We start from the raw sequence: 15,230 nt of genomic DNA, 5'->3' as shown, positions 1-15,230 counted from the left end.
GCAAATTTAACATTTATTGGAAATAGTTACATTAAAAACTCATCCCCTTCTTCTTCTTCTTCTTCCTGCATCCATGTTGATGTCAGCATCACATGCAACAATATTAACATCCCCTGCCCTGAAGTACTCGTTGTTTAAGGACATCACAAAATCTTTTGTCTGAAATCTCCATACCCCATCCACATGGTTGTAAAAGTCTACCTTTCCTTTGAAGCTCATAGAGTTGGTTACAGATTTGTTGAATACAATAGGGACACTCAGATCAAATGCCTCAAGAATGTATTTCCCTTGATTTGGGGTTAACACATTAGAATTCACTTTCTCATCTATTATCTTCTCAAGAGCCTTTCCAACCATTAGCTGTCTGTAAAACTCATACATCAATGGGTACGGTAATTTTTTTATTTATTCAACCTTAAGACATCACTCTCTTCCATCATCCTCGATACTATTCAGAAGACACTTGTCGTCCTCTTTAACAATTCCGATGGGCCCTACCCTTTTGACAACATGTCCTTGACGATCAATAAGGAACTTTGTGAAATTCCACTTGATAAATTTCCCAAGTATTCCCTTTCCATTCTTTGTATTGATGAGATGTTTGAACACAGGATGAATTTCTTCCCCAAAAACATCGATCTTATCGAAAATCTCAAACTTGTCAGAATACTTCTTGACTATACCTTCGTGTATCTCTTCAATGGGTTTCGACTCTTGCTTGAGATACTGATTACAAGGAAACAAAAGAATCCTTAGTCCCTTCTTGTAAAATTTGGAAAGGAGGTTTACAAAGCTCTTGTAGTTGCTCTCAGCAAGCTTGCAGGATGATGCAACATTGACTATTATCAGCACACATCCCTTAAATGTCTCGAAGTCAACCTTGCTTCCATCCCATTTCCGTGCGCTGAGGCTGTAGAAAGCTTCAGATTCCATATCCTTCTCCATTTGGGATCTACAATTCAAAAATATATAACCGCTCAACTTGCTCGAGTGCATTTGGACTTCAGCTGTTCCACATAAGATCTGGGTGTTATAATATTGTCAGATCCAACTATAATCTCTACACCGAGGCTCTCCCCGATCTCATAAGCAACCCTTATTTCTTCAAATGTTATTCCTCCGGTTATATAGACACAGTATAACTTTTGATAAGAAATATCCTTCTTCACTGATAGGAGATGGCTTTTCCTTAAGGACTTCAGATGTATTCTGCTACTTGTCAACCTATTTATTTGGAGATGGCCCTTTTGCTTTCCAATAAAGCTTCTCAGGACATTGGCCAGCACAGGCTCATATCTGCTGACCTCATACTTATTGCTTCCCGGACCTCGAAGAGGTATAAAGTTCTCGTGATTGTCAAAAGAAACATCAATCTCCTCATCCTTAAACCCTATGCTTTTAAGAAGGCCCACCTCATTTTCTTGTAATTGATAGCCATTTGCCTTGAGTAACAATAGGATCCTAATCTTATCAGGTCTCTCAATCCCACTACTCTTGAGATACTCAAATACCTCGTCAACCTTCATGCTCCATTTGCCTCCGGACTTGTCATACCCAGTTGCAAGCAGCTGCTCAATTTCGTTGAATCTGGAAAGATAATCAAATCTGTCATAGCATTTCTGTGCCAAGGCGAGAATCTTACTCAAGCTCTCTTTAGTTTTTGCTGCAGCAGGGGCTTCAAGGACCATTTTCATCAGGCCTTTGTTATCTACCTTTGTATCTAACTTTTGTGCCACCTTCGATAGCATGTGCGCGTGATTCCTTAAGATAGAATTCACTTCCCCAAGATGCGCATTCTTGACACTCTCCCATATCTTGTCTCCCATATACTTCTTTTCAAATACCTCCATGTTCTCTATCTCGAGATCCTCAAGCATCGTTCTAAAAGTGAAGAAATGAAGAAGTGGAGTAAAGAGGTCGATGCTCCTATCCAATATTATAAGCTCTCCCTTCCTCTCTTCATCTCCCATCATCTTCTCAACCATCTCTCCAAGTCCTCTACATACAGACCCTGAGTAGCTCACATTGAAGACTGTATTCAAAGTCCTGGCCACAGAATACAGCTGCTTTGGATCTGCCTTAAAAACCTTTTGTTCAAAAGGAACAAAATCTACATCCACCCTTTTCACCTTGACCAGTGGCTGGAGACCCTGGCATTCCGATAGCACACAAGCAGCATAAGATGGATACAGCCTGCTTCCAAAGTCCTTATTTATCATCTCTACAACATTCTCATCTCCTCTCACAAAGTATATCACAGGAAAGTCCACTCGTTCTCTATGCTCTTCAATTCTTTGAGAAATCACTATGTTGTGACTGATGAACTCAGACTTCACAAAAAAGTTCTTCAAAATACTTGCTCCATAGCTGTCATACACAAGAACACTCCACTCTGCATCCAGGTGAACCTCAAAGACATCTTCGATTATCTTCTTCTTCAGTAGATCCAAAATATCCATTTTAAGGACTATACATCAAATGTGTTTAATCTTTACTTATATCGTCTCAGCCATTCATAAAAACTGCAATACCATCTCCTTATCCCTCGTCGACCCTTCCATTTACATGCCCTGGCCCGCTTCGAAGCATCTCTAAAAATGAGAGTCTTTTGAACGACATCATATCGACAGCTATTGACAGGCATAAAAGAATAGCAATAAAAACACCAATGTATCCAAAGGCAGAGGCTGAAGTTCTACTTTTCTGTTCCATCTCTGAGATGTACTTGAAACTATTAAAAAATCAAAATAAAACATTTATGTTACAAATGTACTATATAAAGCCTATGGTTAACTATTCCACATCATTCTCCTCATCTGGAATTGTGGTTAGGTCCCTCTTCACTGCTGTTTCTAGAAGACACCTTCCCTTTCTTATTCAAAAGAATCTTCTTCTTTAGATCCTTCCTATTCTTGCACCCAGACATCCTGGCATTAGCCATCTTCAGAATCTCATCATCCCCTCCTTCAGAAGCATTTTCAAGCTCTCCATATTTGAAGACATCGATCTTTCCAAAGACAAGCTCGTTGTATCTTTCATAGCACTGCTGTCCATTCCTTCCCAACGCCTGCCCAATCAGACTCCACTGGGGATGGAATGTCTTTGCTGTCAGAATAAGCTTCTCGTCCTCCTCGGCGCTCCATTCCGAGTTATTTGCCAAGGGATTGGCATACTCTTGCCATCGGAGCCTGCATTGTGATGGGGTTTTCGAGGGGAGCAAAGAAGACACCTTGGACCATTTGTTTATCCCATACTTCATAACCCCAGCCCTAAGAATCTCATCCTCGGTCTTTGTCCAGCTCACATCCACTTTCTCTAACTTCATCTGCAAGGAGACAAAACTTCCAATAAAAATCAATTTATTTTCCGGCAGCAAAGAAAGTCCCACAGGGAAGCAAGTATTCCTCCTATGAAGGACCTACTTTCCTTTAGATGAGCCTTCAAAGCATACTTGGAAATTTTCTCAAAGATATCGTCAATTCCAATGTTGTTCTTTGCAGAGCACTCAAAATACCCTATCGCTCCAATGCTTTGAGAAAGCTCTAGGCCTTCAGAGGTAGTTATTGGAGAGTCTCCACTCCTGGCAAGCTCTTCAAGCCTCTTGCAATCCTCCCTCAGATCAATTTTTGCTCCAACAAGGAAGTATTTGGCTTGAGGTGCCTTTTCCTTCACTTGTCCAACAAGACTGTTCTTGACCTCTGCATAGGAGGATCGGTCATCAATAGCATACACTATCATGATGTAGTCTGCAGAAGGCAATGCAAGATGCCTGAATCTGGCATATTCATCTTGCCCAGCTGTGTCCCAAAGTCTTAACTCGACTACGTAATCTTTATGCTTGTATGTGTTGCTGACAGAATTGAACACCGTGGGGCTTATCTCTGTCCCGAATGTTCTTTTCACATGCCTGGTAAGAATACTTGTCTTTCCACACGTTGCTGAGCCTATGATAGTTAACTGCTTGGATATGTCTGCAGTAGCTATCTCCACCATCTTGGGGTTTGTTTTCTTATCTACATAACATACAGCATGAGTACTTATTGAGGAGTACCACTTAATTTAAGTAATACGCATACAACCACAATGAAGAACATAAATAGACTTCTTCTATCCCTTATTCCTCTTCTTCAGGAATCAAAATCCTATCCAACCAGGAAAGACTCTTAGGTAGGGAAATACATTGGAAAAAGATTCTGTCCAACTCTTGCATACTTTAAGCTTCTTATGTGCAGCAACCTACAAAATCAAAAGGCTTTTCACATCTCTTAGCATTGGGCGCCGTCCTCATGGTTCTTCTTCATTCCATTAAATACTTTTAATTGTGTCCTTCTTTGTGTCGAATGTTTCTTTGGTTTCTTCTTTTTGAATCATGGAAACCCCAAAGATGCCGATAAGAGGTTTAGAAGAGGTAAGAAAACACCCCGGACAGAACTTTTTTTTGAAAGTTCCACAGAAAGCATTCAAGAAGATGAGGATATGCATTGATGGGTGCTGGTTTCTTCGGAAGTACGTCGATGTGTCAAGCATCTGGAAAGGACTCTTGTTTGGGATTGAAGAGGTTGTCAAGGCACCTTTGTCGAAACTTTTGGAGTTCAGAGATGAGAATGAAATAGACCTGATATGGATTTGGGATGGAATAGATCTCAATAAGTCCCAGGGAATCTCGCATGCAGATTCAGATACATTATTGAGTGAGGGGCTGAAAGATTATAGGCAAAAAAACTATAGAAAGGCAGGAAAGTTTTGGAGAAGTTTTATCATGCAAAAAAATGAAATGGACATAGTTAATAGAATACTTGAAGAAAAAGGGGTTGTGGTTATAACAGCACCCTATTCTGCAACAGCTCAATGTGCATATCTTATGAGTGCTGAGGCATGCTCGTATGCATTTGGTAAGTCTGATGTTCTTTTGTTTGACGGGGTTGACAAGATCATACTTGATATGTCTGATGGATCTGGAAAGCCTTGCTTAGATGTGTTCCATAAAAGTCGATTTCTTGAATTCTTTAATCTAAATTCGAGAACGTTTAGTGCACTTGGATTGCTACTAGGATGTGACTTCTGTCCAACAATTCCCAAGTGTGCTACTGATTTCAGCTTCGATTCTGTTTTTAGCTTGATTAAGGGATCTGAAGACCTCTTGAAAATGATTAAGAACACCTGTGATGAGAGCAGCAGTAAGAAGTACACAGAGCAGTTTCTTAGAGGGCTTATACTGGTGGTACATACTCCTGTGATGAAGATCTCTGGACAGGTGCTGCCCTATTCAGAGGAACATCTACCTCGGAATCTGGAGAAGATTGTGGGTGGGAAGCTTGCATCGGGGTTTTACGAATCTCTTTTTGAGAATAGGATTTCAGGAGATGTATTGGAGATTATGGGAAAGATAAAGGGCATAGACAAGGATTCACAACTAATCAAGATGGTTGAATCCGTATTGTCAAGAGTGAGAAGTGACGTACGGAAGGAGAAGGATATAAAGGATGAACGTAATGCAGAAAAGTCGTTTATGGCTATTGTATATCCAGAGATGGTTTTGGCTGGGTATATTGATCCATCTGTTGGGGTTTTGTTATTGATGTCTATTGGACTAAAAGAGTTGGAGAAACCTTATGTTCCAAAGATATTGTGCTTTAATAACCAGGCATGTGTTAATGAGAAGTTAGACATTAACGAAAAGACATTGAAGTATTATGTGAGGCTAGTCAGGCTATTCAATTATATAAAGGAGGTAAAAGAGGTATATGAGGTGATGAGGAATAAGAGGTTGGATAGATTGTTTTGCCAAGCTCCAACTCTCTTCAGTACATCCTTCCACGAAACATTTGGGTTTTCTAAGAGCTGTGGAGAGAACAATCGTAAGTTCCTTGTGAATGTAAGGGACTTTCTAAAAGCAAACACGAAGCTTTTTTCCATTATTCCTGAGATACTTGAAGAGATTGAGGCTACACTTAATAAGAAATAAACTTAATATCTATATGTTTACCTGCGGCCATCAATCCCGAGGGCCTTTTTAAAGATCCCGAGAATGGCTGGTCCCTGATTTTATGGACATAAAAGAATTAATAGTGAGAGTACTTGAAAACAGGGACATAGGGATGATTAACTGGGAGGTATACATAGAGGGAGACAGGGTGGATCTCCATGAGTTATCAACAGCTGATATTCTGAAATATACCTTTCCATATATTAAAGGTGTTGTAAACGACAAGGCAGGAAATAAGTACGATGGTTTGAAGCTCTTCAAGGAATACTGCGAGGATTGTGAATACTTGAATCTTGTTGGAGAAGAGACGGTGGCATTGTGCAGAGGAGGCGGGAGAGATAACAAGATAAAGCTGTGGCGAAAGACCAAGGAGTTTAGGTATGATTTTATAGATTGGGAAGATAGGGAGTGGGTTATGAAGTTGATTGAATACTTCTACATCATGTCGATGAAGAATATTGAGCATCTCAACAGAGAGATCATGCTGCTTCAGAACAAGAGTGACAAAAATCCCAGGGGAAATGAAGGGATGGAATGCATAAGAGTGGATTCCAGAGGGAGGGTCGAAAATGTTCTGGTTGGGAGAAACGATCCTACTATGACACTTGACGAGTTTGCTGAAAAGATAATGGCGGAAATGGATAAAGACTCTTCTCTCCCTCCTCAGGACGAGACTTCAAGCACTTCAAGTGATGATGATCCCTCAAGAGAAAAGCTTTTGAAGAGGGACGACGAAAGGGATGAGAGAGAAATAAGCAGAGGGAACACTACAAGAATGGGCTAGTTTATCTGGACTTAGGGTGGTACTTTAAATGAAAGAGATACCGTATTTCCTTTTTCGGCTGTCTATGGATACATGGGCTGTAAATATAAACTTAACTCCATTCTCAGTTATCTTCTTAATCTTTTCAAGGTCAAATAGCTCTTTTAAGTAGTCGTTCTGGTGAATTCCATTAAAGGAAACGCCTCCTACAACTAATTGGTTGCTCGAGAGATTGGATGTACCCGAGATTATTCTGTATGGAAACAGATAATGAATTAGCTCTGGATACCTTTTGATCGACGGAGATAGTAAAAGGACGTTTTCTCTTTTTAGATAATTAATAACGCTTTTTGCATATGCACTACAGAAGGAAGATGTCTTCATTCCAAAAGGGATTAAGTCCATGAAGCCAACGAAGTGGGTTTTCAGGTCTTCTAAAAACTCGTTTCTGTTATTGAACAGCGATTTTGTGATGAATAAGCCTTGAGAATGCTCGATGCAAAGTTCATCGGGATTTCCCTTATTTAACTTAACTATCATGTCCTCCATGACAATTTTTGTGCTTCCAATTCTATCGAGAATCCTTAAGCATTCTTGGGAGATCCTTGACATTTGAAGGATTTCATTCTCGGTGTGATCCAAATCGAAACCTTTTGTGTGGATAAAGGAGCGTAGATTGTTCTTCAGAAACATTCTGTAGAGAGGAATGTCCTTGATGTCTATGAAGAAATACTTAGCTCTTGGATCAAGGTAAGGAACTTTCTCTAAAGAGACATGCTCCTGTCTTCCCCGGGATCCAACTAGATAGATACCTGGAAGGATGTTTGTGTCTTTAAGATATCTGAAAAGCTTACTTCCCTTTTGAGTGACAAGATAATTTCCATCTGCTATTCTACTAAGTAACTCCGTGTATAGTTCTTGATCGATCATAAGCTTCCTGATTTCTATTTCGTTTTGTACATTCTTAAGAAAAGACTTTTTCTCATAGGCCATGGAAAATATTGTAATCATAGTACTTATTGTGTGTAGGAAGATACAAGTCCTCTTGTTTGCCTGAAGATTCATTTCTAAGGGTAGAGCTCGTTTCAGAATCAAGCCTTTGGAAGGTACCTTGTGACTGCAATGTCAAAGCAGATTACATGTCCAACAGAATACCCCAAATGAGAGATGGATACAAGCTGTCAGCACATACAGATTTTGATAGAGAGGAACTATACGAATCTGAGGAAGATAAAAGAGCATTGCTGGAGATGCCAGAAACAAAGAGGGAAGAGATATTATACAAAAGGCACGCTGAGCTTCAAAAGTTCAAAGAGAAAAAAGAGTTAGAAGAAAAGATGATGGGGCTGAAAAAAAAGGCACCTTCTGTGACTAAGGAGAAGATTTATGACACAGACAATTTTATGGAGTTTTCTCAATGCATAGTAACCAGAGACATGATTGCAAGGAATGTATTTAAGCCATTCTTTGATGATTTTGTTGGACATTTCACAAGAGCTAGAATTAATGGTTTGTATCTTGTTGTTAAGATAGTCGGGGTGGGGAAAGGAGATGTATACAGTCTTTGGATTGATAGAAACGAGATAAAAACAAACAGGTATCTGGACATATCCACGGGAACTAGAACATATAAGAACTTTAGGATAGAAAACATTAGCAACTCTCCTCTGCTTAGAGAAGAATATGAAGACGTATGGAGGTTCTTCAAGGTGGGTTCAATAGCCAAGATTAGGGAAGATTATGAGAAGCTTGCAAAGAACATGAGTAGAAGGCTTAGTGACGAGGAAATAAGCAAAATGGTAGCTTGCAAGGACGAGGTATATCCAAAGAGAAGAGGAATTACCCATCTTAAGATAGAGTTGATCCAAAAGAGAGATAGGGCGATAGAGCTTAAGGATAAAAAAGCAGCCATGGAGTATCAAAAAAAGATTGAGGAGATCGAGGATGGTGAAAGAGGAGGGATGTAAATACAGTATGTGTTTGAATAAAATGTTTTTTGGGTATAGAAAACATCTATGGTTTTATGGCAGGCTTGAATTTTCTGGAAAGTTTGAAAAATTTACTTTGGAAAAAGAAAGATCCCCTAAAACATGTGTCCAGCAAGACAGAAGAAGCAAGGCGAAAAGACCAGGAAGGAGCTTGAAAGTGAGGAAGAAACCACTGAAACCACCGATTCTTCTGAATATTCTGATGAGGGCACTGATGGGACCAGCGATTCTTCGATTGACACAGATGATACATCTGATGGAGACTCGTACACCAGCGCTGATGATGAGGTGTCTGATGATGATGGAGACGACGATTCCGATGACTTGGAAGGAGATAGTGGGGCTGATGAAGAATCCAATTAGGAATAAAGTATTATTAAAGTTGGATACTCTACTTTTATTTTAAGGTTGTGGAAGAGTGTCTGAGGCTTTTTCTTGCTTTTTTTTTGTGCATTCCTTCTGAGATATCAGCGCTCCTCCCCTTCTTTCAAAGATAAATAAGCATGTAAATGCTAAGTATGACCAATTGAGGAAGTTGGGATTTCCTATGCCATGAATCTTGAATAGATACTGTATGTAGTTTTCTACTACAAAGATAAGTAGATAGAAATGGAACAGCGGAGAGTCTACTATGTACAAAAGATAGTTCTTGTAATTGGATGGCTTGAATAGTAGTATTATCTCCATCCTCTGGTCCTCAGGTACCAGGCTAAAAATATAGATCATCAAGGCATAAAACGTGTCATAGAAGTATCTACTGTACTGCGGGAAGATATTCAGATGGAAGAACCAAGCGATACTCAGTGAAGGCCTGTATGAATTTTCATAGTCTTTTCTGTATGCAGGATAGATATAGGACAAGACATAAGAGCTGGATCTGGTAAGAAGAGGGGCATAGAAAACACTTAGATGTGTAAGTAGAAAGCTTGTGGCATCTTTGTGGGCTTTTCCAAGTATCACAAGAAGGTTTTCTATTGATATAGAGTCTGCAGGAAGAAAGGAAGAATATATAAAGTATTTTTCTGAATTCATCAGCCTCGACACTGTAAAATCGCATATTGCTGAAACATAGATGAAGTACTTTCTTGGGATTATCTGATACACTGTCGGAATGGTAGATGGCTTCAGAAACTCTTGCTGGTAATGCGTTTCTGGACTGTGATAATTGTAGCAGAAAGAAGGGACATCGTAGAACCTAAGGACGAGAATCAATGCATACATTAAGGTCTTTGTGATTCTAGACATCTTGATGGGGTAAAATCCGGAAAGTCTAATATCCCATGCTATAAAAGTAAACAGGCTAATGACAAAACTAATCACACCTTCCTTTAATGGACCTCTTGATGACCTTTCCCTCACTAATGACATAACAATCTGCTCCCCACCCAGATAGTGCATCTCTATCAACGGCGTTAAGGAATGCCTGGGCACATGTCACAAATAGGTTTTCTTCATCCATATTTGGCCTGTAAAGAGCCTCACAGATCCCCATGAGATTCTTGGCTGCAGTTCCAGTAGCCACAAAATCCTTAGGAGATGTTATGGATCCGATACAATCCATTCCAGAGATATAAGGCCTACCATCGCTCGATAATCCTGCAACTATTGGTGCAGTGATGTATGGAGACGTTCTTTTTGAATACAAAAGAAATGAGATCATATTCGAGAGCTCCTCGGGTTCCATCTCCCTCTGCTCCTCTAGCTTGAATAGGTTGTAATTTTTCCTTATTCTCCTAAGGAGAACCTGCGTGTCTGGGACGAATGTAGATAACCCCACATACAGCCTTGGGCCCATTCTATGAATTCTTACGAAATCCTTAGACACAGTTATTGGACCCATTCCAAGACGTTTGTCGCTCATGATGGCAACAGCATTTTCGCTTGCCATTGCAAGAATCGATCCTCCATAGAATGTTTCGATATCTGCAGACATACCAGGGTCAATGTTTAAATCCATTTTGAGGTTTTGGTATATTTTTTCAAAACGAACCCCTTGAAATGCATAGTATATACAAAGAAAGGCCATTGCATAAGCGAGTGTATATGATTCCATTGTACGCTCTTCCTGTTCTGATAATGATAAGCAATTATCCCCAAGTGATGATTGTGTTTACATTGCTATTGTCAGGAACTATGTTTCTATCAACGTTCTGGTCTACTAGAGTCCGTATTTTGCTTTCAATGGATCTTGACCACAAGGGAGACTATATATTGTACTCAGGGTTTTTATGCAGACTCAGCAATGGAGCTTTTGAGTTTGAGAAGACCGGATATCTACTGTCTGACAAAGGGATTATAAGGCTCAGGGCTGATACCAAAAGGCCGTTTAGGTATTATACAGAATGGCAGGAAAGAAAGGAAGAATTCGTTGATGCGGGATTACTAAAGCATTTCAAGAAGAACAAATTTGATATCGTGCCTCCACAGTTTTTCCAGTTGTTTTTGGAGCACGCAGTATCTCCACTATTTGTGTTCCAAGTTTTTTCTGGGCTCCTGTGGTGTCTTGACGAATATGTATATCAGGCCATATTTAGCCTTGTGATGTTGATTGTTCTTGAATCCGGGCTTGTTTTCCAAAGGATGATGACGGCGAGGCATTTCAGAAAGATGAGCCATCCTAATGTTAATGTTGAAGTTTTATATGATAGTAGAACTGGCATGAAGGTGGACGGAAGTAAAATTGTGTCATCGGAAAACTTGTTCCCTGGAGATGTTATCAAAATCACATCCACAACAAGTGTTCCTTGTGATCTTCTCTTGATCAAGGGATCCTGTGCTGTAAATGAAGCAATGCTATCTGGTGAATCTATTCCTCTTGCAAAAGAGGACATTTCGGAAAGGAACCCAGGGAATATATTTGATAGATGCAAAGACAAGAGACATATTTTGTATGCGGGTACAGAAATAGTGGTGATAAAGGACTCTCCTTTGGTGTGTTTTGTGCTCCACACGGGGTTTGAGACCGAGAAGGGGGGCCTTGTTAGAAAGATGATGTGCACCGAGGAGGTGACTGTAAATGATAGAGAAGCCTTTATTTTCATATTTGCTCTCCTAGTGTTTGCAGTCATTGCTTCTTTTTATGCTTATAAGGAAGGGAAGAGGATGGGGAAATCTAATTACAAATTACTCCTGGAAGTGATTCTCATTCTGACAAACGTGGTTCCTACGGAGCTTCCTATGGAATTAAGTATGGCTGTTAATAGCTGTGTTAGAGCACTTGTGCGAAAAGGAGTGTACTGCTTGGAACCCTTCAGGATTCCATATGCAGGGAAGGTAGATGTGTGCTGCTTTGATAAGACCGGAACGTTAACAGAATCAGTTATGGAAGTTGCAGCTCTTAGACACGAGACGGAGAATTCAATAAGCGTGCTCTCTAGCTGCCATTCTTTGGTATTACTCGACGGAAAGGTAACTGGGGATCCCTTGGAAACCAGCATCTATGAATATCTGAAAAGCACAGGGTCACCAGGAAACAAATGCTTTGAACACAAGATTCACAAAACATATTCTTTTTGCTCTGAACTAAGAAGGATGACTGTAGTTGCCGAGTCTGAAGAGATGAAATTTGTAGGGATGAAGGGGGCACCTGAGGCTGTCAAACAGCATCTAGATTCTGTGCCTGAATTCTATAATGATTATAAGGAATATGCAACTGAGGGATATCGTGTACTAGCACTTGGGTTCAAGCCCATCAAGAAACAGGCCAAATATGATAGAGAGGATGTGGAGTCTAATTTGTCTTTTGCAGGGTTTGTGCTGTTTGATTGTAAGTTGAAGAAGGATGTAGGAAATACTATTGAAACTCTTCATACTTCAGGGCACAAAGTGGTGATGATAACTGGAGACAATGCATTGACAGCAAGAAATGTTTCCAAGAAGATTGGGATACCGGATAAAGCAGTGGAGGGCTCTGAGATAGATAAGATGCTAGAAAGCGATGAGTTTTTTTCTATATCGATTTTTGCTAGGGCAGATCCTACTCATAAAGAAAGGATAATTGAGAAATATAATAAGGCGGGGAGATATACGTTAATGTGTGGAGATGGGACAAATGATGTTGGTGCACTGAAAAGCGCTCATGTGGGAATAGCTCTTATGGAGGCACCTGTGGTTGTTCAAAAGAGAGAAAAGGGAAAAAGTAATGAAGAAAAGATTATGGAGACTATATCAAAAGACCTGGGGGAAGAAAAGATCAATCTTGGAGATGCAAGTGTTGCAGCACCATTTACAGCCAAGACTGGGTCGTTAGACTCTGTTCTGGATGTTGTGAGACAAGGAAGAAGTGCTCTGGTAACGACAATCCAAATGTACAAGATTCTTGCATTGAATTCTCTGGTCAGTGCATTTTCCTTGAGTGTCCTGGATTGCATGGGCGTTAGATACGGAGATGTTCAACTGACAGCTTCTGGACTTCTCATTGGATTTGCATTTATGTTTTTGACTCAAAGCCAGCCTCTCAAAGAAATAAGCAAAAAAAGGCCTTTGACAAACATTATCAATCCATACATAGTCACCTCTGTTGTTTTTCAAGTTGCCGTCCACATAGCCTCTTTCTTTGTTATGATAAGAAGGGTAAGAGAGATAGAAGCGCCCGTGTACAATGAGAAGTTCTCTCCTTCACTAATGAACTCTGCCCTGTTTTTCTTATCCACAACACAGCAGATATCGACGTTTCTTGTGAATTACATAGGAAGGCCATTCAGAGAAAGTCTTCTTGAGAACAAAAAGCTCCTTGGATGTCTTGGAATTCTATTATTCTTCATACACCAGCTTGTGATGGGAGACAACAACGAGCTTCGTACGAAGATGGAGGTTGTTGATATGGGAGAAGCCAAGACATTTGTCTATTCTGTACTTGTGATGGATATAATTCTGTGCTATTTGGTGGAAAAGATATGTTTCTACATTTTCATGCTCTAATAAAGCGTCTTATCCTTTTTGAATTTGATGATCCATATTGATTTTAAGTCCTTAGGGGTTGAATGGTAGAAGATGAGGCCAGAGGAGCACTGTTTATTCTCAACGAATCATTGGTGACTGGTAGCCGCTTATCACCTGGGTATAAGGAATCCCTCGAAAAAATAGTTTCACTTACCTCTGAGGACTTACACCTTTTGAGGTTTCTCGGTGGCTGGGGATTTATTGGGAAGCAGTTTCCTTATCTTATAAGAGATTCGGAAGTAAGGCATGAGGCATTTAGATTAGCAACAAGAATTCTGCAAGATCCAGCTTCGAATCTTCCGGTGTTATTCATGACAAGAAAGGGCGGGTTCCTGCTATCCGAAGCACTATATGAATCTATGGACAATCCCCAAGATATCATTAGATTTTGCGAAGAAGCAGCTAAGAAGAACTCTTTGCTTCCAGGAGTGTTGTATGATTGTGGTTTTTTTATCCTCCTGAACTCTCTTGTCTGTGAAGAGACGGCAAGATTCTACTCTTCAATATTTGCCTACAGGATGGATGAGGCAAAGAGGGAGTATAAAGGAGTTGGGGGTGGAGACGTGATGCACGAGATAAAGAGGAGGTACTTTGATCCTGAAATAGTCTTCAAAGATAGAGCACACCTTTCCTTCAAAGAGCCTCCTTCTTTGCATAAAGTGGGGCATCAGGTTCTCAAGAACATCTTTGATGATGTCTACAACACCACTTTTTTTAATATGCTAGAACTAGGACTAGATAAAAGCCTAGATCTTATGAACTATTGTGAATGGGATTATCTCTTTCTGTGTGGATCGAATGAACTTAGGGATTTGGTATCGAGTGGTAGCTATCTAGCAATTAGATTGTATAGAAAGATGCTAGAAAGTCTTCGAAAATGTACGAGAGCTGTGTTTTACTTAGGAAAAGTTGAGGATGGAGATTTAATGATGCATATAGCGAAGTTTCTAGAATCTAGGGACGTGCATGTGGTTATGGAGTGTGCACTGATACTCTATAATTATTATTATCTCTTTAACTGGAACTTAGACAGGAAGCAGTTTAATGAAAACAGAATAAGAAGGATATTCTGTTTGCTTGAATATAGTTATAGCGATTGCTCATGCCTTCAGAAGTGCATCTATAGCCAACCTGATTTCCTTCCTGGGATATCTGAGGAAGAAGAGCAGAGGACAGGCTGTCTTAATGACTGCAACACCATGAAGATACTACGCCTTCTTTCGAAGATATATGCTCTTGTCGACAAACGGTATTTTTATAAGCCTTCATTCATAGTCTTAATGAAAACATGGAATGATGTATTTGAAAGACATAACTGCTGGAACAATACTTTCTTCGCAGATTTCTTCACAGATATAACATCGTTTCTGAGGGCAAATCCGTATAATGTTGCCAGAATTGTATTTCCATTTAAAAAACCAAGAAAGAAAACCAAGAATGTTATTGATGAGAAAAATGACGATGGGGATAGCAGCACCTGTGTCTCGATATTAGCTAGTGAAATTGATTTGTCAGAAGTTGAAAGTTTAGATGAATTAAAATAATATTTAAT

The 15,230-nt window shown here is 39.8% G+C and overlaps 14 protein-coding genes across 14 annotated transcripts; 6 read left to right on the top strand and 8 right to left on the bottom strand.

Annotated features, from left to right (window-relative positions):
• Positions 1–39: 39 nt before the first annotated feature.
• On the bottom strand, positions 40–381 carry EROM_020360 (transcription initiation factor IIA subunit gamma; the record flags this gene model as incomplete). The annotated part of the gene is made up of 1 exon (XM_009265733.1): positions 40–381. One exon carries the CDS (start codon positions 379–381, stop codon positions 40–42), a length of 342 nt encoding a protein of 113 aa, XP_009264008.1.
• A 42-nt stretch (positions 382–423) lies between these two features.
• EROM_020350 (glutathione peroxidase) lies at positions 424–945 on the bottom strand (the record flags this gene model as incomplete). Its single annotated transcript, XM_009265732.1, has 1 exon — positions 424–945. One exon carries the CDS (start codon positions 943–945, stop codon positions 424–426), a length of 522 nt encoding a protein of 173 aa, XP_009264007.1.
• A 32-nt stretch (positions 946–977) lies between these two features.
• EROM_020340 (Sec1-like syntaxin-binding protein) lies at positions 978–2,459 on the bottom strand (the record flags this gene model as incomplete). Its single annotated transcript, XM_009265731.1, has 1 exon — positions 978–2,459. One exon carries the CDS (start codon positions 2,457–2,459, stop codon positions 978–980), a length of 1,482 nt encoding a protein of 493 aa, XP_009264006.1.
• A 353-nt stretch (positions 2,460–2,812) lies between these two features.
• On the bottom strand, positions 2,813–3,325 carry EROM_020330 (hypothetical protein; the record flags this gene model as incomplete). Its single annotated transcript, XM_009265730.1, has 1 exon — positions 2,813–3,325. The coding sequence occupies one exon, from the start codon at positions 3,323–3,325 to the stop codon at positions 2,813–2,815; it is 513 nt and encodes a 170-aa protein (XP_009264005.1).
• A 29-nt stretch (positions 3,326–3,354) lies between these two features.
• Positions 3,355–3,993, bottom strand: EROM_020320 (Rho Ras-like GTP-binding protein; the record flags this gene model as incomplete). The annotated part of the gene is made up of 1 exon (XM_009265729.1): positions 3,355–3,993. The coding sequence occupies one exon, from the start codon at positions 3,991–3,993 to the stop codon at positions 3,355–3,357; it is 639 nt and encodes a 212-aa protein (XP_009264004.1).
• A 391-nt stretch (positions 3,994–4,384) lies between these two features.
• On the top strand, positions 4,385–5,965 carry EROM_020310 (M2 dsRNA satellite propagation-like protein; the record flags this gene model as incomplete). Its single annotated transcript, XM_009265728.1, has 1 exon — positions 4,385–5,965. One exon carries the CDS (start codon positions 4,385–4,387, stop codon positions 5,963–5,965), a length of 1,581 nt encoding a protein of 526 aa, XP_009264003.1.
• Positions 5,966–6,047: 82 nt separating this feature from the next.
• On the top strand, positions 6,048–6,770 carry EROM_020300 (hypothetical protein; the record flags this gene model as incomplete). The annotated part of the gene is made up of 1 exon (XM_009265727.1): positions 6,048–6,770. The coding sequence occupies one exon, from the start codon at positions 6,048–6,050 to the stop codon at positions 6,768–6,770; it is 723 nt and encodes a 240-aa protein (XP_009264002.1).
• A 24-nt stretch (positions 6,771–6,794) lies between these two features.
• EROM_020290 (hypothetical protein) lies at positions 6,795–7,814 on the bottom strand (the record flags this gene model as incomplete). The annotated part of the gene is made up of 1 exon (XM_009265726.1): positions 6,795–7,814. The coding sequence occupies one exon, from the start codon at positions 7,812–7,814 to the stop codon at positions 6,795–6,797; it is 1,020 nt and encodes a 339-aa protein (XP_009264001.1).
• Positions 7,815–7,909: 95 nt separating this feature from the next.
• On the top strand, positions 7,910–8,716 carry EROM_020280 (transcription factor; the record flags this gene model as incomplete). Its single annotated transcript, XM_009265725.1, has 1 exon — positions 7,910–8,716. One exon carries the CDS (start codon positions 7,910–7,912, stop codon positions 8,714–8,716), a length of 807 nt encoding a protein of 268 aa, XP_009264000.1.
• EROM_020270 (hypothetical protein) lies at positions 8,694–9,143 on the top strand (the record flags this gene model as incomplete). Its single annotated transcript, XM_009265724.1, has 1 exon — positions 8,694–9,143. The coding sequence occupies one exon, from the start codon at positions 8,694–8,696 to the stop codon at positions 9,141–9,143; it is 450 nt and encodes a 149-aa protein (XP_009263999.1).
• On the bottom strand, positions 9,140–9,982 carry EROM_020260 (hypothetical protein; the record flags this gene model as incomplete). The annotated part of the gene is made up of 1 exon (XM_009265723.1): positions 9,140–9,982. The coding sequence occupies one exon, from the start codon at positions 9,980–9,982 to the stop codon at positions 9,140–9,142; it is 843 nt and encodes a 280-aa protein (XP_009263998.1).
• A 67-nt stretch (positions 9,983–10,049) lies between these two features.
• On the bottom strand, positions 10,050–10,670 carry EROM_020250 (20S proteasome subunit; the record flags this gene model as incomplete). The annotated part of the gene is made up of 1 exon (XM_009265722.1): positions 10,050–10,670. The coding sequence occupies one exon, from the start codon at positions 10,668–10,670 to the stop codon at positions 10,050–10,052; it is 621 nt and encodes a 206-aa protein (XP_009263997.1).
• Positions 10,671–10,735: 65 nt separating this feature from the next.
• On the top strand, positions 10,736–13,657 carry EROM_020240 (P-ATPase-V; the record flags this gene model as incomplete). Its single annotated transcript, XM_009265721.1, has 1 exon — positions 10,736–13,657. The coding sequence occupies one exon, from the start codon at positions 10,736–10,738 to the stop codon at positions 13,655–13,657; it is 2,922 nt and encodes a 973-aa protein (XP_009263996.1).
• A 62-nt stretch (positions 13,658–13,719) lies between these two features.
• On the top strand, positions 13,720–15,222 carry EROM_020230 (hypothetical protein; the record flags this gene model as incomplete). The annotated part of the gene is made up of 1 exon (XM_009265720.1): positions 13,720–15,222. One exon carries the CDS (start codon positions 13,720–13,722, stop codon positions 15,220–15,222), a length of 1,503 nt encoding a protein of 500 aa, XP_009263995.1.
• Between the last annotated feature and the right edge of the window lie 8 nt (positions 15,223–15,230).

The sequence above is a fragment of the Encephalitozoon romaleae genome, chromosome II (assembly GCF_000280035.1).
Source record: "Encephalitozoon romaleae SJ-2008 chromosome II, complete sequence".
In the NCBI taxonomy this organism is placed as follows: Eukaryota; Fungi; Microsporidia; family Unikaryonidae; genus Encephalitozoon; species Encephalitozoon romaleae.
This window is presented reverse-complemented; position numbering and strand designations above follow the sequence as displayed.